Source organism: Rhipicephalus microplus, chromosome 7 (assembly GCF_043290135.1).
Source record: "Rhipicephalus microplus isolate Deutch F79 chromosome 7, USDA_Rmic, whole genome shotgun sequence".
Lineage (NCBI taxonomy): Eukaryota > Metazoa > Arthropoda > Arachnida > Ixodida > Ixodidae > Rhipicephalus > Rhipicephalus microplus.
Genome location: NC_134706.1, coordinates 69,014,715 through 69,039,538, shown reverse-complemented (window position 1 = coordinate 69,039,538; position 24,824 = coordinate 69,014,715). Strand labels below are relative to the sequence as shown.

The 24,824-nt window shown below is 42.7% G+C and overlaps 4 protein-coding genes across 6 annotated transcripts in view; 2 read left to right on the top strand and 2 right to left on the bottom strand.

Moving 5' to 3' along the window:
• Positions 1 to 681, bottom strand: part of mms4 (Methyl methanesulfonate sensitivity 4) — a 50,726-nt gene extending 50,045 nt beyond the window's left edge. Inside the window, exon 1 of one of the 2 annotated variants that reach the window (XM_075869252.1) lies at positions 3 to 681. In XM_075869252.1, coding sequence (XP_075725367.1) covers positions 3 to 322 — 320 coding nt within the window. In that variant the 5' untranslated portion in view covers positions 323 to 681. The remainder of the gene's footprint in view (positions 1 to 2) is intronic. The other variant, XM_037430265.2, reaches the window with a different exon arrangement.
• On the top strand, positions 599 to 15,476 carry mRpL27 (mitochondrial ribosomal protein L27). The gene is made up of 3 exons (XM_037430581.2): positions 599 to 673; positions 12,455 to 12,651; positions 15,211 to 15,476. The coding sequence occupies exons 1-3, from the start codon at positions 616 to 618 to the stop codon at positions 15,415 to 15,417; spliced, it is 462 nt and encodes a 153-aa protein (XP_037286478.1). The 5' UTR covers positions 599 to 615; the 3' UTR covers positions 15,418 to 15,476.
• LOC119179497 (uncharacterized) lies at positions 680 to 3,164 on the top strand. The gene has a single exon (XM_037430580.2). It carries the CDS (start codon positions 801 to 803, stop codon positions 1,413 to 1,415), a length of 615 nt encoding a protein of 204 aa, XP_037286477.2. The 5' UTR covers positions 680 to 800; the 3' UTR covers positions 1,416 to 3,164.
• Positions 15,477 to 16,992: 1,516 nt separating the features above from the next.
• The window catches only part of Ucp4A (Uncoupling protein 4A), a 53,030-nt gene continuing 45,198 nt past the window's right edge, over positions 16,993 to 24,824 (bottom strand). For both annotated transcript variants that reach the window (XM_037430582.2, XM_075869253.1), the window contains one exon: positions 16,993 to 20,565. In XM_037430582.2, the coding sequence (XP_037286479.1) occupies positions 20,494 to 20,565 (72 nt within the window). In that variant the 3' untranslated portion in view covers positions 16,993 to 20,493. The remainder of the gene's footprint in view (positions 20,566 to 24,824) is intronic.

The following is a 24,824-nucleotide window of genomic DNA, read 5'->3' as shown; positions in this document are numbered from 1 at the left end:
ACCTTGTTCGCCGGGGTGCATCAGCCGGAGTTGAACTCATCACCGTTTCTTTGCCGAGACGTTCACTTTCTAGTGACGATTCTTGGCGGCGTTTTGACGGCGGGCCCTCCACGTGGAGGTCTTCGCAATCATTTATTTCTTCGCCATCACTGCATAAATCGACAACCGCCACCGCACAGCCGTTGCGCGAACCGTCTCGCGCTGGAGCAGAAGAGGGATGGCTGCTTGGTTCCTCACTTGCTTGGCACAATCCACCCTCCCGCGAGCCGCAGTCCATTTCGTCATCACCGTCTGAGTCGAGGATTATGCATGCCGTGGCCATGGTTCGCTTGGTTTATACCAGCTAACGGCCACCGATCAAGAACGGTGATCGGATGCGCGGACGAAAACTTGATCCAAGCAGCCCGCCATTACGAACGTTTAAACGCAGCTGCAAAAAAGACACCCAAACAAACGAAATGTCTTTAAAAAACTAAATCATTAAAATCAATATTTTCATCTCAGTTTTTACTTTTAAGTAATATTTCATGTGGATAATTTTTGGTTTCAGTTGCAATATTTATGCCTGTAAGTTTGTTACGTTTGTTTCCCGTTTTCTTTCTTCTGACCTTCAAGATGGCGGCGGCGCTGCAGCGCATTGTTTCCTCGCTGCCTGCGAGAGGACCGCTACTAGGTAACTATTGGCTCTGTTTACTTCTGACGTTTTTTCTTTACCCGTGCACCGGTCGAACGTCGAGCGACCGGAAAAGGGGCGAGGCACTGTAGTCTTCTCCGATCGTTCCTTCACTTTCGGCACCGCGATGGGGAAACGAGACACGCGGTACGCGTTCATGAACCCGATCGCGATGGCGCGTCTTCGCGGGCCCTCCGGTCCGAGTGGGCCGACCATCAAGGACTACCTGAGCCGCAACCGTCCCACCTGGGAAGAAGTGAAGCGGATCATCGAGAAGAAGAAGCAGGGCTCCAGCACGCTGGCCGCGTGGGAGGAACACCTCAACAGCAAGTTCGAAGAGGAACTGCGCAAAAACCGCGAGCGAGTCATGGCGGAACGCGCTTCCACTTCAAACGCCGGCGCTTCGTCGTGCTCAAAGAGCAAGAAAAGACGTCGCAGGTCGTCTTCGTCGTCCTCTTCTTCCTCGTCGTCGACTTCGACGACGTCGAGAAGCAGGAGCAGCAGCCCGGCTCAGTCGTCGAGCGCGTCGGAGGGCAGTCGTCACGACTCCGAGCACCGCAAGCGAAAGAAGCGGCGGCACAAGCACAGAAGCAAACATCGCTCGAAGTCGTCCTCGGGTAACAAGGAAGAACACCCCGCGACTGCTTCCGAGGAGAGAACCTGCGAACGGGACCACTCGAAGAAGAAGAGAAAGAAGTCCAAAAAGAAACACAAGAGGCACAAGAAGGAGAAAGCGGAGTGATTAAAATCAAAGTCGTGGTGCAATCGTTTCTCTTTTTTCAGCTAGGGACACGTGAGAGCGACTTTTGACCATCAGAACGTCCCGAGGTTTCTTTTAAAAGATTTAGACCATGGTGCTGAAAGTGCCGAGAAAGGAGTGGCCTCTGTGATGCTAGTTGCTTGAGCGACGAATGTGTTACAAAAAGCGACGTGTCGCATGACTGCACAGACGCTTCGTTATCGACGACAGCGAGGAACGATGGTGAACTACAAGCGTTGCGTCTGTGTCGTGCATGAAATGTACCAGGCGCACAGCTGTTCCTATGCCGCCCCGGTGAATTGTAAAAGAGACTGCAGATGTCTAGATGAGCTATTATATGAGGGTTTAAATCTTGGCTCGCGAACGTGCGCCGGCCTGAAAGAACTTAGATGTGCTAACTGGGTGCCGGAAATTACCAACCGTCTCGACGCCTATCGAACGCGTGCAGAATCGTGCACCTTTGATCGTCAACCAAAATTGGGAAACTGATGAGACATCAATAGACCGTTCCGTTAACGGCGGGTATAGAAATTTGGGTGATATACGGTCTTATGTACACGCACATTCTGCTCAGTTTTACTTGTTCGTGAGAAAAGAAGCGTTCAGCAATTGTCACACGCTGCACTCTCGATCGGGATTGAAAATTGTTATTGGTTCATTTATGCAGACTGTAAGCGGAGCCCAATTCCTGTCGGCAAGTTCAATTGCCATCAGACCCCCCCCCCCCCCCCCCCACGATTTAGACTGAATCACTCCACTGATAGTAATATGAACCATGAGAGTAAAATAACTAGAGGAATAAGGATGGGGTAGAGCACATTCGGCAAGCGTTCTGAAATCATGAGTGGTAGTATAGCACTATTCTTCAAGAAGAGCCCCGCTGCGGTGTTCTATTGGCTAAGGTGCTCGGCTGCTGATCCGCAGGTCGCGGGATCAAATCCAGGCTGTGGCGGCTGCATTTTCGATGGAGGCAAAAGTGATGTAGGGTTGTGTGCTCACATTTGGGTGCACGTTAAAGAACACCAGGTGGTCCTAATTTCCAGAGCCCTCTACTACGACGTCTCTCATTCGAATGGTGGTTTTGGGATGTTAAACACCACATATCAATCTCTGGAAGAAAATTTATAACAGCTGTATCTTGCCGGTACCTACCTACAGAGCAGACACCTGAAGGTTTACAAAAAGAGTTCAACTTAAATTTAAAATGACGCAGCAAGCTATGGAAAGAAAAGTTATAGGTGTTGCATTAAGAGACAGGAGAAAAGCAGAGCGGGTCAGGGAACAGTGGGGTTAAGGATATCACAGTTGAAATGAAGAAGGCATAGACATAAGCCAGGCACATAAAGCGTAAGCAGGACAATCGCTAGGCATTAGGGGTAACTGACAACTCGAAGAAAAGGCAAACACCTGAGGAGGAGATTTAAAAGTTTCTAGGTTTAATGTGGCAGCAGGAAGCACCGGGCTAGGTTGAATGGCAGAACATCGGAGAGTTCTTTGTCCTGCAATGAACATAGACTACTCATAATGATGACTCAACTGGCATTAATTTCATTTTACATCTTGTGCTAATAAGTCAATTGTAGTTAAGAAACTTTTAATGCAATAGCTTCAAGGAGCTCGTTTTGCAGAAATGTCGGTGTCCTTGATTGTGAGTGAAAAATCATCTTTACGTGACTGAAAAATCGAAAAAGCTGCAAATAAAAAAAATACTGGGTGCCAGTGGAGATCGAACTCGGATCTTTTGGGTGTCAAGTGGGTGTTCTACCACACAGCCATGCCTCTGCTTCTGAATACAATGAAGATAACTTCCTTTGCTTGGAAATGCAGCGAAAGTTACTTTCATGCTTTACAAACACACGTGTGCTCTCATGCGTTACAAACACAAAATCAACTATTGCCATGATAATGCGTGGTACAGGCATACATTGCCATGGCGCGTCGGAACATGGAATTATCATAATGACTTCATAGTTTATAAAGCCAGTCACCCACTACAAAAGGCACACACGCTACTGCACCATCAAGGCCACGTAGCGGGTGCATAGCAAGTTCGAGAAGATTTCATACACTAAGTCTTCGAAGTATGCACTAGAAACAGAATATCGCTGTTGCATTCAACTCTTAAAGGTGAGGTGAAGCTTAAGGGTCTCCCAATTTTTATCAGAATCATACTGTGTAGCACTTGGCACTCATGTTATTATTCTTTTATTGTGTTTAGTTTTCTTAGCTCTCATAATTGCGACTACATTTGAAAAATTCAAGTAACGCCCATGTGCTTGAGCTAGTTGAGTTTTGCTGTGTCTATTTTGCATCTCACTAAGCTCTGTATTCTTTTCTCGTTATGAAAGCTTTCCCTCCTAAATACAGCTACTGATGTCTAGGAGGATTGATTCTGCATCTCATACCCTCTTCTATTTGCTGCCAGCACTTAGAAACACCTCTTGCTAATCTCAACAGTGGACCAAGCTCCCATCAGCTTTGCATGCCAACACTTCTGGAAGCATGGGTTTTTGCCTGTCTTGGCTGGATGAATGCCTTTGTCACGGCACCACATGTGCCGAGACCACAATGTGCTAACGTTTGTCTCGTAAAAGCTGTGGTTGCTGTAGAAACTACAACTTCGAGCTGAGCATGCCTGGGGCAGTGATCTCGGTCTGTCGCTATCAGTGACGCCTTCGCAAGATTTCTTGAGGTATTCACGTGATGACGTCATCTGCGAGGAACACTAGTGCAGCGTCGCTATACCCATGGTCTCGCGCGAATCGGACTTCAATCAAAGTTCTCGTCAGCACGTGTTATGCTGATATTTTTTTCTGAGAAAACGACGTAGTAAATTGAAGGGCCACTAAACTTCAAACTGTCACATGCTAAATTGCTGAATGATAATGGCTATGGCGATGCCTGGAAGGAAGCAGGCAGTGAATACCACCTTTAGTCAGTTACATTCTAAAAAATATTGTTAGCTTGCCCACTAAACCATTGTGCACTTTCCCTTCACCTGTGAAATATGGATGTACTAGGTCACTTCCACTCAAATTATAATTATAGCTTATGTAGTACCACATACAATATCAACTAAAATATTACATCACCTAAAATATTGCATGTGGCTGAGCAGCAATGTCATAGACCGTGACAAAATTAACCAGGACGTTCAAGTGTTGACCTGAAGTAAGCAACACCAATGTGTGTCAGTTTTGAAAAGTCAACTATCTGAAACACTTGAAAACTGCTTGATGTTACGAAAACGAGTAAGTGCTATTGGTTAAAACATGTATGCAAATTATCTGGGAGGAAAAGCAAGGAGTGGGTGAAGCTAGAATTCTTAGGTTTTACTCGAGCCATATATGCGTAGAACCTACGGGTCACGGCAGTCTGGCATGGTGCCATCTGTGATAAGACGGCGTGCAAGAAAAGGCGTTTGTAGATGCGACGCATCTGGCGATAACCTTGTGAAATCACGCAGAAGGAAAGGTTGACAGGTAGGGATCGCCCGAGATTATCGCCACTGATAACAATGGTGTGTGGTTACCCACGACTGGTACACTACTGTTATCGAGTTCCACGGCCCTTGTGGGACCATTTGGGTGAAGCGTAACTGCGATTTCGTGCCATTTTGCTCATATTTTCGAGGTTCCTTTGCCAATGACTCGAGCTTGTGTGCATCACTGCAATTCATTTTGACACACTCAGAACATATCTCAAGCAACAGTGGCAGCCTTGAAAAAGTTTGCCTGACCACTCAGAGGGTGCGTAAGCACATTGCTTTCTCACCGGAGGTATCCCAACTGTAGTTGCATGTGGGCAAAGAGACGCTGCAGTGTTGAGTGATGTACAGGTGGGTACACTGTTAAAGGGAACAATCGCATGCATGGCCTGTTTGGATTTTATTCTTATTCAAAAGCGTAGGAGCTTACATTTGCATAGGACTACCGGTGATTGACAGTTCTTACTCCTTGCGACAGAGTAGTACCATAAGTGAGCATTGTTTATCCACTTGCTGTGAGTGCTGCCATTATGAACACTACTCATTGTAGTGTTCAACTTTGACAGGGGGCCTTACTGCACATGCTAGTCACAAAAGCACTTATGGTGCAGGCATGTGCATTCAAATTGAAGTTGTTTCCAGTTGTGCAAGGGGAAGCTGTGGGCATTTTTTGAACCCAGAGCTTTCTGCTGGTTCTGTGAAATGAAAACGGCAATGAAAAGCACCAAAAATTACAAATAGAGTTCTCGCTCATGTCACATTTCAAATCAGGATGTCAGTGTAGAGTCATGTTTTTCAGACTAAATAGTATGCTAAAAAATTGTACACGCGCATATAGAGGATGACGGGGCGCATGGGCATGCACACGAAAAGAGCAGTGGAGGAAATGCGCCGCCCCCCCCTGAACACCTGCAAAGGGGCAATGCAGGGTCTGCACTATGCGTTGATCTGCACTGTGCATGCTTATGAGTGAGCATGAGAGTTCAGTGTATCGTGTTGTACTCGATACGGCTGTGGTAGTTTGGCAGGCAACGTGTTGTGCTGCTGAGCATAGGTACGCGGGTTCGATTCCTATGCCTGGACGGTCTTGTTTCAGTAGGGGAGAATGCAATGACGACGGTCTACTTATAAATAGGTGCATGTTTAAGAGCTCCAGGTGGTCGAACTCAATGTGGACTCCCCCATAATAATGTGACCCATGGCTGTACCATTGTTTTGGATCGTGAAACCAAAGAATTTAATTTTCATGTTCTGCTCGGCAAGGAATTGTTAGGCCAGCTTAACACTGTTGGGGCCCTGCTTCATTACCCAAGCCCCTCTGAACACACTTGTTGTATGCAATTTGTGTATTATGGAACCTCTACCACCAATCATACGCTAATTCCTTTAAAACAAGATCAAAACAATACTGAGCTCAATATCTGCACCTCAGCAAAATATCTTCTGCAAAAATATTGAGAGCTGCTTTTATATGACACTTAACCACAAGGCATATTACAGGTAGAAGAAATGGGTTTAAAGGGACATTTAAGTGAAACAATGAATCAATTTAAATCTGCAACATCTCAGCAAGTTGGTGTGGGAGCTTCAAAGTGGTGTCATCACATGCATCTTCTTTTTCCATATTTTCTTGCTTGCCAAGCTTATTTTTGGCAAGGATTCTAGTTTTTTTATTGTGTAAGGGTAATTTGCTAATACAGAGGAAATCGCATTTTTCTTTTGTATCCCCTTAAGTGTACAGGTGATATGACCCAAAATTTAGATTTCTCAGCTCCCACAAAAGGCCCATGACAGAACACAGCCACCATCTAATCAACTGATAGCGTTGGCTTAATGTTATCCCAAGGCTCACTGGTACATGTCATCAAATGTGAATGAAACTCGAATAGAGGGTCTGTGGAAAATCACACAAGCTGCCTTTGGCGTCTTATGTATGCTTAATGCATCTTTGTAGGCCCACTGGGCATGCTTTGCCATTGAATAACTTGCATCAAACCTTATTTTATGGATCACACATTTATGCAATAAGCTGCACTGTTGTGCACAGCTGTAGCGTAAGTAGTAAGGTTTGGGGCATAATAAGAGGCTAGTAGATCAAAGGTACGTGGGTGATGCAATACAACACTACTATGTCAGAGAAGACCATTGGCACATTTATTCAGTGACAAACTTTCTTGCAGCGAAAAGGGATTCATAAAGTTGACTGATGACCGACTACATGGCATGTCTCTACCGTGCAAACAAACGTTAAACCCACTGCTGTGGTCATGTGTTATGGTGTTCGAATGCTAGCCTGAAAGTAGCGGTATTGAATCCCAGCAGTGGCAGCTGAATTTTGATAGAGGCAAAATTCAACATGCCTAGGTGCTTAAATTTAGGTTCATGAGAACCTCGGGTGGTTGAAACATCTGGAGCCCACCTCTAAGACATACCTCTTAATTCTATTGTAGCTTTAGAATGCAGAACCGTAGCTAGTATTAAGCTTCAAAAACCGCATGTGACAATGTGTCGAAGTTTCTACCTATAAATTGTTTGCTTTCAAATTTTGTAACATTTATCTGATCACTGAGAGTGAATACCATCCAAAGCTCTCCATGCACTTCTGCAGTTTGGCTGTGTGACTCACTTTGAAGAGATGTTCAACATAAAGTGGTCTATATTGTCAATTGGTGCTCACTTATGATCGCATATGCTCTCATCTTGTGATTTTACATTGCTTCTTTGTAAAAACTTGGAATGCCCTTGGACGAGCTATGGTGTGAGAGGAATGCGTGAGAACGGAAATGTTCCAATTCCTGAAATAAACTGGTTGCTGTTTGAAAAGAACTTGTTCTCAGGCTAGATTGTTCAACATGATATTTCTCTCACTAAGTACTGTGGTGGGGAGAGGGGTTTACTCAATGGGCCCAAGTCATCATATACTCAAGACAGCCTAAGTAGGCAGATGTTTGTATTGGACAAGGACATTAAACCTAAAAGAAAAATTGCAGTGGTACAAAGTTCACAAGATAAAAAGTCTACAATAAATTCGTCCCCTGTTAGATGGAAGTCTCAGTCTTAATACTCAACGCAGTTCACTCGCGCTGTAATGAGTTCTCGGCGACAGCACCCACGCAACCTCTCGTTGCGATGACCACAGCACTGAGCAACATGGCGTAGAGTTCGTCGCTGTAGCATCCCTAGTACGTACACGCCTTGTCGTGTCCCTCGCTGGCTCAAGCTCGATGACTCTGTGCTGCACCAAAACGTCTTGCTGACGTCCAGGTCATGCTCGACCGAAGCGAGGGCCCTGGGCACGAAGTTCACAGCCTCGACAACAATCAAAGCTGGCCACGCACACGCTCCAAACACCAGTCTTCTTTCTTCACTTCTCTCAGTCAGTAGTGCGCTCCGATTTTGCCCCTATGGCGCACTCATCACAACCATCACAGTACGTAATGCGAAAGAATGGGTTAGTCGCCTAAAATTTTTGGTACATGCATTGAATGTGTGCTTGTATGCAATTACTATATAGGCACCTGTGACGTAGTGTCAGTTTTGGGCCCAAGACATATACGCTTCGGTACTCAGTACATGAAGCATCTAAGCCATCATCTTGATCATAATCTGTACTGCCGTCTTCCTATCTGTTGGGGCACATCATTTTCTGTACCACTTCAACATCAAAACGGGGCTTAACGCGTCGATTTAGAGGAAAAGCAACAGGCCGGTGATTCTAACACCACGCGCTAGCTACTTCCTCTTCATTTTCCTTTGTGCCTTCTATGAAGAGCTTATACATATTTGCATTGTCTACTCTCGCGGTATGCGTGCGGCAATATTTGCACCTCTGCAGCCAAACCTCTCAAAAACTCATTAATATGATTATTGCTCTCTTTTTTCTTTCAAATCATTAGGAATCCCTTTTTTCAAAACATGGTGCCGGTGCCATCCTTTTTGCTGAGTTTACTTCAGAACACTCTTCATAAGTGCCTCAGTTTTCTTTTATTGAAGACAAAAAAGGGTGTGGTATGGGCTACACACACTTCTGTACCATTGTAGACCCTACTATGTATGTTCCACTGGCTTTTGCTTCGGTTACTTAAGTTTAGAAAGTTTTCTCTTTTTCAGAATTGTACTAAACTGTCGATTCAGTTGGCATACTTTAACCGCCTTAGCCACATTGTAAAATTGCGCTGTGATGTTTCGCCATCGAACTTTTATCTCTACAAAACTGGTTTGAGGCTTCCCTTCCTGCATTATGTCCAGAAATAAATATATCAAAACCACCGCAAGTTTTAACTTGACCAACCATAAGTTTAAAAGTCATGGATAAAAAATTACTTAGGAATTTTATTCCAAGGATTAGGTGTTCCTGTAAATTCTCTAAACATTCTTTTCTTCGAGGCCTCCATATAGGGCTTTAGACATGGGAACGCTTACACACCTATCAGCAAGCATTGCTCTGCCTCTTTTACTACTCACTCCCGCATATCACAACTTGCGTCTCTTTGTCAAATCTCATGGTGAATCGCCACTCCATGCACTGCATTGCAAGATGCCCCAAGAAAGCTTTTGTAGCACTGTAGTGCTTTACCTTGACTCTTCGATTGTCTCGTTCTCTACACTGGAAATTGCTATATTTACTAGTTTTTTTTTCCAGATTTCTGCTACCAAAAGTCGACCTTCACGTTACAATCGAGCAAATACGATACCATCATGTCAACCCAACTAGTGCAATGCATCCTTGTTCTCGTGTTGAGACTACATTCAAACTTTGGACATGCGTGGAGGGGAAGCATTCTAAAACAATAGTGTTTCTTGATCTACTGCACTTGATCATTGTTTTAACATATATACTAGGTAACTTCTTATGCTTAGTAAAAATATGCATTGCACAGAAAAACAAAAAGCACCGCATGTATCTGTGATATAGGGCGATTGCCCATAGGCCATTGTCTCATCCGAGAAAAAGTTTGGCAACATTAAAAAAGGTTGCAATCCTCGAGTCACGATGGTCTCTGTTAAAATGAGCCCTGTAACACTGCTCCAAGTAATCATAAAATGGCTTCACTAAAGGAGTTTATTGCCACACGAATCGGTTGCTGCAAAAATATTTAGAATCAGTAGAGTATGAGAGGAGTTAAAAATATTTGTCGCATGCTGTGATTTCTGTGTATCTTCTCTCATCCCGGCGAGTGCACTGAAAGTTAAGCGGTGAGGGTTGGTACTGAGGAAAGCGGTCGCATCTCGCGTGCTTCACGACCTTGAGCGTCCTTTCTTTTTCCTCATGGTAGACTACTTCACCACGTCTCGCCGACTGAGCACTCTTACATTTGCGAGTATTGTGATGTCCCAGACACCATACGTCATATGATATGGAGATGCATGCTAAACCATAGCACCGCTACACTAATGGAGCAGCAGTGGGAGGCCAAGTTATTGCACCCAGACCTGAAGAATTAGCTGAAGCCTGGTTCAACATGCGCGAGAGATAGCGATGGCCCACAGCTACCTGGAATAACGAGGCCACCCACTGTGGATACACAGTGCATTTGCGCACAATAAACGTTTATTCTCTCTCTTACTGAACGTGCAGCATACCTTTCGATGTGATTGCGAGTGCGGGCTTCTGGCAGCCTCTCACGGCGGCCGCCGGAACTAAGCAGCACACACTGCTCGCGGCAGCAAGTGGACTTGAATTTTTGTTTATGGCATCGTTATTTGGATATCATTTGTAGAAAGAAGTGGGCAGTATTTCTATCTGACCTTGAAAAATTATTCTAAATTCCAGGCTGCATGCTACACTATAATGCTTGGCTGGACTGTTCATAGGAGCTTCCGAATACAGATTGGCGGCATTTTCTTACCACACTGAAAAAGTGTTGCAGGGCCCCCTTAAGATGACTAGGACATTGTAATGTTAAAATTGAAAGCTGACAACATGAAAGATGTAGGTGCTACACAAGTTTCATTTTGAATACAGAACATAAACGCGAAAAAATGGCACACCAGTGGCAAGCACAAAACGCAATAACACCACCTAGTGGTCATTTTTTTCCTCTTCCTGATTTCTGTTCCTGTTCACTTGTACTGTTTTACACATAAGAATGAACCTCAACCAGCTTGGCCACGTTGCTTCCGTGCTAGATGGGTGACAAAAATTAATAAGGGTGAAGTTGGGTACTTTGACAGATACAAAAAGGTTGGAAATTTCGATGGTGCTTTGAAACCCTGCTTTGTGATACTTCAGACATCCGGTGTCGCAAAAGAAAAGCAAGCCCTGTTTGTCCCTCTCTCAAATTAAATCGCTTTTCAGAAGGAAGGCTCCGTTCCCGGTAACTATTACACATCGACCTTCTCGACTTGAAACAGCCAGCAGTGCATTGTGTGACAACTGTGGTCATGGAGGAAACTGTTTAGCTCATTTTTTGTGTGTGTGTGACAGCCATCACTGTAATACAATCGCACTAGCTCGTTTTAATGGAAGACCACTATTCGAGAAAACCATTCTGAAATGCAGGCATTATAAGTTTTTGCAGCTGTCGGCAGCAGAAACATCAATGCCCTTTTTTATTAATGGTAAACGCACCAAAAAAATGCATAAAGGACGCTTTGAGATTTCAGGCCAACTGTCTGCCCTATAATTTGTGGACCGTGAAAGCCTGAATTGGCTTTCACGGTCCACAAATTATAGCGCAGACAGTTGGCCTGAACTCTCAAAGCGTCCTTTATGCATTCGTCTAAGACGACTCAAACAAAAAGCTATTTTCTTTCAATTCTCAGTCGATGCACGCTCAAACGTCAATATAACAAACCTGGATATAACGAATTATTGGTTATAACAAAGTAATTTAAGTATAGCTCTGTCATAGATACAGTGCTGCAAATATATGTTTATAACCAATTTCCGGATATAACAAAATATTTTCGTGGCAAGTTCAAGTTTGTTATAATGAGATTTGATTGTATTCATTCTCTCCTACCCACTACCGAAAGCTTTATGCACCTAGTATAGTTTTGCACGGCGTCCAGGATTGAAGGCATTGCAAGCTTTCCGTACCTCGCCCGGTTTCTCACTGCCTCCCTGATTGGCCCACGTTTTACCAAGCAATGATGTCGTGTGGTGATGTCGCATAATCTGGTGATCAGTGATGCCATGTGGTGATGCTGTCATATGACGATGTTTTTATGCATCACTCGTGTTGACACTGCTGACGCCGATGGTCAATGTTCGCGTTTGACGAGGCATCTAAGGATTTCCTCTTTATAGTGACACAATGTGAGTGTGTGTGTGTGCTGTCTATTTAACTCTCTACTTTCAAGCTGCCCAGGCCCAGGTAGGATAGCAAACTGAATTTTTTTCTTCTCGTTAAGCCTTTCTGTCATTACCCCATTTTTATATTTTTTGCTCCCTTGCTTAACGTGCTAACCCTTAACTTTTAAACTTATTTCATATCTGACTGTCTCTTTTATGGTTTGCAAGCCTAACACGTGTAACATTACCTTGGGCCAATGCTGTCATGGTCATATGTCAACCTGACCTTTCTTGCAGCATCAGTCGGAGTGCCCGGCACCAGTGTAGTGCAGCTCCAGTGCGTGCGAGGTGCTGCCAAGGGTAACCGTGCCTGCCGCCAGGGTCCCACGGCAAGAGGCCAGAAGCTGAATGTCTACATTCACAATGGCATGATTGCGCACAAAGGAGACGTGATTGTCAAACAGAACCGACTTAGGTTTCACCCGGGACTAAATGTGAGAACCTCATTTGAACAGCACATAATGCTTTCATTGTTTAGTTATCTAAACACATGGTTCTATTATACTGATATACTTTGCAGACACAGAGCACATAACAATCAATTAGAAAAAACAGTACAGCTATTGTTAAAATGTGAAATGCCCAGAAGTCAGGACTTCGTATTATCATTTGTCTAGCCATTGTGACTTCAGAAACATCATTGGTAACTGGTTGATTTAGTTATTGGTTCATTCATTCATACATTAAAACTCCAGGAAATCGGGACTAAAATTGTCATTTTTCTAGCTAGATGACCTGAGTAGCAGTCCAGTGATTGATTGGTCGATTGATTGATTTATTGATTCATTCATTCGTTGAGTGAGTGGGAAATTCCAAGAATTATATTTGCATTTGTCTAACCATGTCAGTTTGCAGAATGCCTGGCAATTGATCAGTCTGTTGTTCAATTGATTCGATCAGATTTATCATTCCCCAGTCACAGAGGAAATTTTGAGTAACTAAAGCACGTCTACAGACCCTGGATTCATCAGCATTAAGGCTGGGCAAACAGTAAATTTTACACTCAAATCGGATAGTGATTCAGTTGAATAATTTCAGATTGAATTGTGTATGTCACATATTATGAAGAAAAATGAGCATTCTTTATAATTTGTGACATACACAATTCACTTCAAAATTGTTCGACCAAATCACTATTGCACAGCCAACTTGCACATATTTTTAAGTACTATAACTGGGCTGTTGCAAATGTTTTTTTTTTTTTTTTGAAGTACAGTGGGTGCAATTTCGAATTGCAACAGATGTGAATAAAAGTAGTGTGCAAGTTAAAAGCCAAAAAATGTGAGGTTTTGAAATTTGCTCTACTTAGCACATACAAGCCCGTATAACACTTTTAAACTGCAAAAAAACTGGGGGAGAGGATGAATTCAAATGTAGCTTCACAGCAGTGCAAATTGCCTTTGAATAGCCAGTTTACAGCATTGCTGTGCCACACTCCAGGGAGATCACCTTTTCGGGGGGGGGAAGGGGGGCATTGCATGTAGTGAATTACTTCGTTTAGAATTCCTAGAAATATAAGAAACTTTAGGTTCATATTGTAGTGGATTCTATACTGTAATATTTCTTTGAATATTCAGATTACTCAAATATTTGTGCATGTCTGATCGTAATCTGGCCGAGCATTGCGACGAATGTTTGGCATTAAATTTCTTGAGAAGTCTGAATTTTTCTGGCGCTAGTAAAGTGCGTTGACATCTTTACCTGTGTCCCAGAGAGGGCTTTGCTTCTGCTGTCACAAAACATTCCAACAATGTGGTCATAGTAGATATGGGCGAATATTCGGGCACTTTGAATATTAGAAAAATTGACCCACTATTCGCATTTGCTTTGACACAAATTCAAATTATTCTGAATGAAGGAATACATGTGTAATTAAGCACATATAATTTTCTGTAAAAATGGTTGCACCACAGTATAGTATAGGGGTGCTATGCCATGAAACTACCTATACAGGTAATCTCCACACTGTTGCGAGATCGCAGTTCATTGTTAAATGCACTTATTACCTCCACTTCAGTTGATCTTTTTTTTTTTTTTTTTTAAGTTTAAAGAGCCAATCAACAGACTCCAATTTTTTTTACACTCCTCAAAGAAGCTTGGCAATTCGTAGAAAAGACCGCAGCGATGACGTTTACCAAATATTAGAGCACCACACAGAGCTTCCATTTCGAGAAACGATTCCCGCGCTCCTTTTTGTACTTCTGACCAATCTTCCTTTCACACACAGTGATGCAAAGTTGCGGATCAGCGACTTGACACAGCACACAGCTCGTCGATTGGTCCAAACCAGTCACGACGACTGGCTACGCCTTCCCCTCCCTGTGATGGGGTAGGGTGGCGAGGCCGCGCAAAAATTTGAAACCAGTTGAAACCGATGTTCTACCCCTGTAACTTCTTTAATATAGCACGTATTTGCAAAATTCTTTCAGCAACATGTTCACAAAACACAAGCGCCCATATTTTTTTATAACAATTTTTGGACATCGAGGTTGTTTACTGGCCCTTTAAAGTTGGACGGAGATTTTAAAACGTACAATATAGTATCAGCTATAACTTGCTTTTTGTTGTTACGCATATCTTGCTACTATTCAAAGTTGCTTCCACTGAACATCAAACAAAAAAGTTTCATTCACACAGGCCTACTTCCAATTCTTGAAAATATTGTACAAGTTGGTTTGTTCATGACAAAAATGGTGATTTTTCTTTATAATATTCTGTCTATGAAATTCGTACTCTTTGTTTTGAAGTTATTTAACCAAGTCACGATGAGCTTTGAATTCGCTTCGCAACGTAGAACTTGCTTACTATTTGCCCATCCCTAGTTGATAGGATATGTTGTTTTTTTAGATTTTTTGCATCACCAGTGCAATGCATTCATATGGTTCAGATATACTGATCTTCTGCTAGCACCCTCGTTCAACAGAGTTGGTAAGACGCTCGGCTTCAAAGCATGGGATTCCAGGTTCGAAACCCAACGCCTCGCATGCATGCAGGTGGTGTTTGGGCACACTCGACAGACACTGATCGCCGCCGTTGAGGGACGCGTCATGCTGACGCGAGAGAAGGTGGACCTGGACTTCAGCCACCCGCGCGTGCAGAAGTTCTACGAAGGGCGAAACACGGAGGCCCTGTACAAGAAGTACTTCCACGTCATTCCCGAACCCCAGGGACAGACGTTCCGGCTCGTTTCGCAGATCTAGAAATTTTGTGGCAAACTATTAGAGCGTTCAAAGAATAAATACGTCTAGTGCAACATGCATTGTGTGTGTTTATCTGCTTGACATCATTATTGGTATATTTAAAAAAATTACAAAGGAGTACACTCATCTTGCCATGGCAGCCATTTTGTTTGTATAGATATACATGTTTTTATTTACACAATTCAAGTCAACCAGTGAAATAACATAGAGATAAGAGCATAAGCCTGCCGTAGGTGCAGATTCAGGAAGCTTAATGATAATCTAATAGTGTTGACCAGTCATTAGCTTGGTTGCTTGCTTGCACCTAGACTTTCTGGTTCCTACCCAATATGGGGTATTGGCCTTGAAACCAGCCATTAGCAGAAATGTACAATGATGAAGTTTTTTTCTAAATGCAACTCACAGCTAGACTCTAGCACAATAGCAATTAATAGCACTCACACCGCAGATTTCTGGTCGAATAAAATGTGCTAGCAGGTTTTGTACATTTATATATTAATCTCCTAGAGTGGCATGTCAAACTTTTTTTGTCTTTTTGGTATCATTAATGGTTAAATGAGTTGGCTTTTCTCCATTTGGCAAACTGTTGTTAACAAGTAAATGTAACGAAATCGACAAGGCGCGAGTTTTGCCCACAAAAAACTACACTGCCATCTACCAACACGTTCTAAAACGCTCTGAAAGAAGTCATTATGTGCCACGATTTTCCTCTAGAAGCAATTGTAGTTTTTTTTCTTCTCTTTACTCCATATTTCGCTATGAAGTGAATGTGACTGAATGGCAGTCCAAATTACGGGGTTTTCATTGTCAAATACGTCCCCACTAGTTCACGTGTGGCATGCAGAAGCCAGAAACAACGAAGTTGATTAAATGGCTTTGTCAAAATTAGCAAAAGCAATCACGTCACCGATGTGAATACGTGCACAAGCTCTTTCACAGCACACTTATGCAACGTGACACAGTGGTCTAGCGGCTCAGGTGCTCGACTGCAGACTCACAGGTCACGAGATCGAATTCCGTCCTCGGCGGCCACATTTTCTACGGAGGCGAAAACGCCACAAGCGCGTGTCCTTAGACATAGGTCCACGTTAAAAGAAATTTCAGGGGTCGAAATTTTCGAAGCCTTCCGCTGTGGCATTTCTTGTAATCATATCGCAGTTTTGGAATGTTAAGCCTCACTTGTTATAAGCACACTCGCACAGCATGCTAAAATGTGACAGTTCGCAAAATTGTTCAAAACACATCTTTACAAGCTTGTGTGAGTTTTATAAAGGTATTTCCAACAGAAGTTACGTTGTTGTGCATCACCAGCACGAAGCATTCTCTGAAACTTTTCCACAAGAAAGCTAACAAATGGTGGAGTATCATGACACTTGAAACTTCTGTCGGGTTAATAAACTAGTGTACGCTAAAATCCCTTCAGGTATGCTCATCACATATGTAGGCTTAGTCCTCACCAACTTCTCAGAGAAGAAAGAAAATTTCTACATGTCGTAAGCGGCTCCTTCACTACGATTGCGAGGCATTCGAAACAACTAATATATCAGGGTATGAACAGAGCACAGACAAGGCAGATTTAACACAACTTGTTGACAGTTTTTTATTTTCACAAAAAGACAACACTCTTGGAGACACTGTTGGTCAGTTGAAAAAAAGAAAAACATGGCCTGTCATGTAGAGAGTCTTATCGATCCATGCATTCCAGAATCTCGGTTGTCCCAAAAAGGAAATGCAAGTGCTACAATCGAAGGGCTCTCTCGTAATACGTCACCATGTTCGAACGAGTACGTTCAAAAGTGAAACACACTGCCATCCATCTGATAATGCTCTCACTTTCACTTTCTGCCTAGGCACTGCATTGTCAAGGCTTATGTGTGTATATATATATATATATATATATATATATATATATACCTCTGTAATCTTACGCTTCTCACAAGAGTGACACAAACACAGGAAATTTACATATTCACAAAATAAGTGTAAAGTGTACATACACACTATGCTGATTTTTACATGCCTTGCAGCTTGCACATGCATACAAACATGGAGAGATGTCATAGTAATCAGCACAATGGAAAGTTGGGCGAGTTGGTTTTGACCATGGAGTAAGATAAAACAAGAAGAGCGACTCTGCTTGTAGGGAAGGAACACATTCTGCAATGTTGGTTCTTGCTTCACAGAATCTTTTCCAGATGGCACAATAAAAAAAAAGACGGGGAGAAAAATGCTGGTATTCAGACGAGAGCCACGGGTGGGGTCTCTGTGTTCAGCCACCTTTCTGCGTCTGCTTGCTTGTCCATATTGTCGTCAGCAGCGTGCCTCCGACTCCCAGCACATACAGCATGCACAAAATGATTTCTGTGTGCCTAGACAGATGGCGCTTGACAAAGTGAGAGAGTAAATGTGCAAGGAAAAGAGTAAGCATGAGCATAAGTGTGGGACAAAGCGGAGGGAGATAGCAAAGGAAAGACCTGGATCCCTGCATCCACGTAGCACAGTTTGTCCCGAATGAACGCATAGCACAGCGGTGAAGTTGGTGCTCCTGTATATTTCAAGTCATGAATCTGACTCACGACGTGAAAAGCTGTGAAAATACGACGCATAACAGAAAGACCAGAATACGTTTTCTATCATCATACGTTTTCTATGCATCATTTTTTTTTGCACTTTTTCACACTGTGAGTCTCAGAAATGTTTTAAGCAAGTCAAATGGTAGGTCCCTTAACCATCAGAGCAGCGGGCACCAAATGAAGGAACTGCCATAAAACTTTGCACTTGGCCAAACACAGCAACAACAAAAACATTTTGGAAATAAAGCATTGCTTGCAACCCACACTGAAACGCACTTTAAGCACTTAAGAACGCCACCCAAGATATTTGTTCTCGGAACACGTCGGGCGGCCTCATCTACGAAGAAACACCGAAATAAACTTTCCTGAAAGACATGCTGGTTCAGACAAACATTCATAATACACGCTGTGATTAAAAACCATTTCTTTTTTTTTATTCTCGGGTGGTTTCGTATCAAACGCCTCACATACACCATGCAACTTTGAGATCGGCAGCGTGCAGTAGCCCAAACATTAAAACATGTCTGAAGCAACACCTTTTTCCGTACATTCGGTAGTGTATCTATGTAGTTGTAACAAGTGTAAATCGCTGCAAAATACCGACAACTTAAACGAGCACGCAGCTCAAAACACGTTAACAGAACTAAAGAACAGCTCCATTACTAAACCTGCCTACCCAACAAAGACAAAACATTTTCTTTCCTGGAGTGCTGTGTGACTTTCATCTCTAACAAAAAAAAAAAAAAAAGTTTGGGTCTGTCAAGACACGCCAAGAAAGTATGCAGTCTTCATGGCAGCACAAATCAAAATGTATTATGTATACTCTTCACTTCCTTCTAGTTGCATACCTTTAAGCTTCCCATACTTCTCTATGACACTAGTGCCATAAAAATCTATATTAACCAGACTATACAAGCAGCCTCTTTTAGCTCACAAGCGACTCAATTTCCAGTGAAGAACATTCCAGAATACGCGAAGTAAAGTACAGGCTAACTTTCAGTGCCTCTATCATGCTTCCATAAACAAGCTGCAGAGAGAGATTTCATTCTTACGCTTTCAACAGTAAGGCATTCAACTTCGAGCACTTTCAGCTTAGCATATACTGCTTATAACATTTTCGTAGTTATAAGCAGAAGAGAAACGCTACCCACACGATCATTGCAGCACAGAACATGGCACAGACAAGCCGCCTTAAACATTAGAGGCACGTTTTTTTAGCGAAATAGTTGTACTGAAATGACATTTCATCCAGCAACAAACGCTCTCAATATGGGAATTATGAGCACTGAAAAAATGTAAACACTAAGAAACACTTTGATATGCAAGATATGACACAAAAACATATGCATTGTACAAAACATCCCTAACTTTTGAACACTGCTCATTCGAATTGAACGCGTTTACCATACTTTTCATCTGTGCATACGCTGTATAATAGTGACTGTATTCCCAGTCTGACAAGTTTGACATATTGGCATTAAAAAGTACTCCCTAAGTGGACAGTTAGCTCTTCATATTCAAGTAGAAGGGACATTTTACAATGCTGTGTTGTGTGCAATGCAAAATGCCAGAGGCAACTATTTCAGTACAGTCACACTTTCGACAACTACAGGAAGCTTGATCAGGATGCAATATAAGATAAAAAAAGAGCAAGCCTCAAAGAAACACAGAACTACAGGAACAAAGGACACAGTGCCCTAAAATAAATGTTACGAAGCTCAGTCGCGACTGCCAGCCCATCAAAGCAAACCCTCCTCAATGTTCCCAGACATGAAGCATCACACTGCCACCTATTTATGGCAAGAAACAGCGCAACAGTACATAACTCTCATTGTTGCCAGACGTGTTAAAGAACTTGAACGCCACTCAACCATCTTGTCGGCATCTCGCCAAGTAGAAAAATAAAAGCCTGCAGCAGCAGCTGCATCCGTTTACAGTCACAGCAAAGCAAGAACATTGTAAACATTTTCAATCATCGATTGCCGCAACGCCGTGAATGCTTCCTGAGGATTATAGTAAGAAAATGGCCAACAAAAATTGATCATACTCAACGTCACAATTTCTTCAAGTAAACAGCTACGTCACGTGCACATGTACCACCAAGTGCTCTAGCGTCACAGGTGGACTATACAGACGCAAGAGAGCTTTCGCAATAGGAGGCAAACACACCTGCTGCCGTATAAACCACACCTGCCACAACCAAGCCATCATCAGCAAACTTCCATACGCATCCAAAACAACACTAACAATAACCACTACGGGAAAAACGATAACTAAATAGACTGTGATGGGTTGCATGGATTCTTGTAAGTGCACAATGGGGTGACTTAACGAACGTAAGGTTGTAGACTACTGCGCACACTTTGTGCCAACGGCAGCTTTCAATGAAGAGCTGCAACACGTCGCTCTTATCTCTTTCCAATAAGAATGAAAAACAACGCAAAACAAAGACAAACAGGAACATGGGATTGTAGGTCCGAAGGAGTCAGCACGGGGCCCATCTTCAAAATGAGCGGACGCCGGCGAAACGCCTGAACTCCTCGTACGTGACCCAAAATGTGAAAGACCACGGTGCCTGCAAAATACGATAGGAAGAAAGTAAAGAATAGTGGTGAAAATCAGTGATAGACATGTAAGCAAGAAACAGTTCGAAAAAAATAAATGCACACTCATAATAAAAAGTTTTTAAATAGCCCCATTAAGAAATTATGTGGTAGTGAAATATAACACAACCATCGCATAGAAGCCATGTTTCTCATTAAGCACAAACACAATTCAAGCATCTCGCCGTTATGAATAAAAGTTTGGGCCCTTGCCACGACGAATTGTTCATAATCTATCCTTAATTCAAAAGTTTACCCATGCTAACATAACCTACCATCCAGTCAAAGCCTGAGATACGAAAAGACGATCCTTTGTTTCCACCACTTATTTAGGTTTCAAAATGTTACTACTTCGAGTTTATGGTGCAGGATATCCCAAGTGAAAACATTATGCAAATAGTCACCCACACTGATGACTGCAGAGTAGGGGTACATGAATATTTGAACTTTCAACTATTTCTTAAATAGTTTTTGCTATTTGATTAACACCAGAATTTTTCTATTCCAGGAATAATCGAAGGAATATAACAGTATTCAAATTATCTTCGATTCCAATTTGAATTACCATAAAACCGGAATATAGGTCGACCCACAAACTTGGAATTTCTGAAAAATAAATCTTTAAAAATCGCAAAGTACTCTTGTCCTTGTCCAATACACACACACAACCAGCTGCACTGTGGTGACATTTATTTTTATTTGGACACCAATCTAATGCAGTTAAACACCAGATGGCCACAAAGTGCTGTCACTCAGACTTGTCCAAACTTGAGTCCCACGACGTCTATTTTTCACTAGTAATGTCCCATAGTGCATCGTCCTCCATTCCATCCAATGCGTTACTGATGCAGCATTTGCGTAAAAACAGAAGTACGCCGCCTCAGCGTAAAGCCCTTCCACTTCATAAATCGGCACGCCCACGATGACGATCCCTTGAATTACAACACCCTCTTGAGCCCTGAGTCGCGCGCTATATCGAGAGCTTTCACGCGGATGCACTCCGCTGTTACGGGTCGCGACCTTGCATGCAGCTCCCGGACAAATTCGGCGAGTTTCCAGTTCGGGGTGCGCTGCAGTTGGCCCAAGAAACTCTTTTTCTTTTTTTTTTTCAGGATGTGATGCGCTGTTTTTTGCTCCTCTAGTATCAGACGCTTTTATCCGATGCAACAGATTCCAACTGTGCCACCAGGTTGCCGTGCACTTCGGCATACTCGATAACTTTTTTCTTAGAGCTTATCGTAAACTGCCGTCGACTACCACTCATTTCCGAAGGAAGGAGAGAAAAAGAAACAGCAGACAGACAGCAGGAAACCGAGGCAGAATGGCGTTGCTATAACACTGTTGGCCTTTCCTAGTCTAGCCCAACGGTGCTGCTGCTGACGCTCACGATGGCTATTGAGGCTTTCGACCTAGGCTGCCCATTGTCACAACACTTTCACATTTTTTTCTGCCAGTGACAAATATATAAGACAAGAGTCAACATTTCATTGTGCTTTTTTTTTTAATTCGACCTATATTCTGGTTTTTACGGTAGAGAAAATTTTTGAGTATTCGAGACGAACAATCTATAATGTAAAACCCCCTGTAAGAGTGGTTTCACTGCAGTAAAGAGGTGCTAAGTTGTGAGAACACCTATCCAAAAAAAAATCTGCACAGTCGCAAAGCACCACTTCAATATTAAATGAACGTATGATATGACTCTCACATCGATTCATCATAGTAACTTAAGTTTATATTTTTGCTATACCGGCTTACACACTCTAAGTATTGTAAATTTTAAAATGTAGCATTTTACATAAGTCATCACTTGCATTCTACCAAAAGTCAAATCCTGCTGCTTTTCGTAGTTGCTTCCACTTCCTTTGAACCAAGAAAAATGGAAGTTGCACGGGCCTTGTTTAAATTCTTAAAAAGATATTGTGCAGGTTAGTTGGGTTATAACAAATATGCTCATTTTTCATTACAAAGTGTGATATACACCAGTATTCCAATTCGATCCGAAATTATTTGAACCAAATCACCATTCACTTCGAACGTAAAATTCACTATTCACACAAGCCTCATAATGAGCTTGAATCAGCATGCAGCATGCTTGGCCAAACGTTTTAGGGTGCCGAGATGCAAAACTGCTAGCCACTTTCACCGGTGCTCTGAGCAGCCACTGGGCAATAATAAGTTTTGCCAGGGTCTGCTGTCAATGCGTAAAATGTCCATACACAGTGCCCATAACGTAAAATACCCATAAAGTAGCACACTACGCCTTCATTGCTTTCACATGTCCGCTGGCACAATTTTCTTGCCCGTTTGGATTTGTCTCGTGCATCAGCAAGCGTGAGGAGAGTTGTGCCTAACCACGACTTTGAGCAGTAACTTCAGTCACGGTACACCTAGTCCCGATGCCCCGTGTTTCAAAGTATTTAATGCTCTATCACAAGTACAAAAAGTTGCCTCGTGATCGTCTTCGCCACAAGATTTGAAATGCTGATAAGTAGAGCCTTTAACCGCGAGTCCTACGAGTGGACGCCGAGTACACTTGTTTCAAGACATGCATCCGCGATGTCCACAATGAGCACAGCGCACTATCATACGTTTATTATATAGCTCCCACTTGCAGCTGCCAAACTAGAGCATAATTATATTTTAAATTATAATCGACCCATGAACACAGTACAAGTGCGAATGCATAACTAAGTAGTGCGATGGTCGATAGCCACGACCTCGCAATGCGCAAGCAGCAAACGATGCTCTCCCGTAGCAAGCATCAGACCAATGGTAAGGCGTGTTGGAGCAAGATAACAGATGCAGCAAATAAGAGGCCTCGAAATTCACTTTGAACATTTGCTTTTTATACACTTGTTTCTGAATGGAGGACCTAGCTGAAGCGGGAAACTTGAAGACGGAGAAATGCTCTTCCTGGCAAGCCCAAAACGACGGCACTGCGACGGCTGCATTTTCAATGGAGGTGAAAATGCTGTAAGTTCATGTGTTCAGATTTGCGTTAAAAACCCAAGGTGGCCGCCTGGGTTTTTTTTTTTTTTTCGGCCACCTGGGGTTTTGTTAAAAAACCCCAGGTGGCCGAAATTTCCGGAGCCCTCCACTACGGCGTCTCTCATAATCATATGGTGATTTCGGGACGTTAGACCCCACATACCAATCAATCATCAAAATGACGGCACCCTGTTGTTCCACTGCAAAGCAACATTTTGTTGCATTTTAAAATATGCCTAGAAATTTTCTGTACCATTTTTCCTGTAATTTTGCTTCAAGTTATTCAAAAAATATTCAAAAATTATTTTATTCAATTTGCACTCAAACTCTATCATTCATATTCAATTTGCACACAGAATTTTGCTGTTCACTCAGCTTTACTCCAAAGTAGTGCCATGCTTCTGACAGGCACCACGGTGAAGTGCTTGTCAAACTTGAAGCTTACCACTGGCCGCTGTCAGAACTAGGAGATTATCACGAGTCACTGGGAATACACCAAAGTGCATATATCTGAACAAATAACTTAGGCCAAATTCACACAGCCGTTAAATACTCGCATGCATTGATGTCAGATGCAGTGCAATGTTTCCTCAGCACTGAAAGCTTCAAAAGCAGGACACTTACAATGTTGAAAGCATCAGGCAACTTCAGTGACACACCACGTGAGATATGAAACTGGCCAGACAATGTATTTACATAAAGGATGCTGACGTGCAATGGCGATTTCATAGAGCACTCACCAAAGGTGTAAATCAAGTCTGTCACTTGATGACTGCACAACATGATCAAAAATCATTAACATTAGTACCAATCACAAATTTCCCAACCCAAAATTACATAAGCACTACCACTTGGTCGGGTCGCTAACACCATCAAATCGAATAGCAGTGCCCAAAGGACGTGTTCTGCCTAAATTTACCTTTTCTCTTGTTTTTTGGGGTGAAGCTCTTCAAGCTATGGTTCCTGCATCCTCGATGTACGTAGTAGGTAGCCATCTCTCGCTTAGTTCTTGGTATGTCCACTAGGTGGCAGTACTTGCATATATTTAAATATATGATGAAAAGAAGCGAGATGGCGTTACTTGGAGTGTTCCCTCTATGAACGGATGGACAGACAGACACACAGACGGATGGAAAGACAGATGGACGGACAAACAATTCACGGTGCACCGAAACAACCCTCCAAAGCTTCACCTCACTCATGATGTGATATTATTTTTTTCTTTTTCAATTCTACGGCAATT

Excerpts from the sequence above, each read along its gene's own strand:
- mRpL27 (XM_037430581.2), top strand. The coding sequence starts at position 616 with ATGGCGGCGGCGCTGCAGCGCATTGTTTCCTCGCTGCCTGCGAGAGGA. Across the intron at positions 674-12,454 it reads TGCGAGAGGACCGCTACTAG|CATCAGTCGGAGTGCCCGGC; the intron begins GTAACTATTGGC and ends CCTTTCTTGCAG. Across the intron at positions 12,652-15,210 it reads GGTTTCACCCGGGACTAAAT|GTGGTGTTTGGGCACACTCG; the intron begins GTGAGAACCTCA and ends GCATGCATGCAG.
- LOC119179497 (XM_037430580.2), top strand. The coding sequence starts at position 801 with ATGGGGAAACGAGACACGCGGTACGCGTTCATGAACCCGATCGCGATG.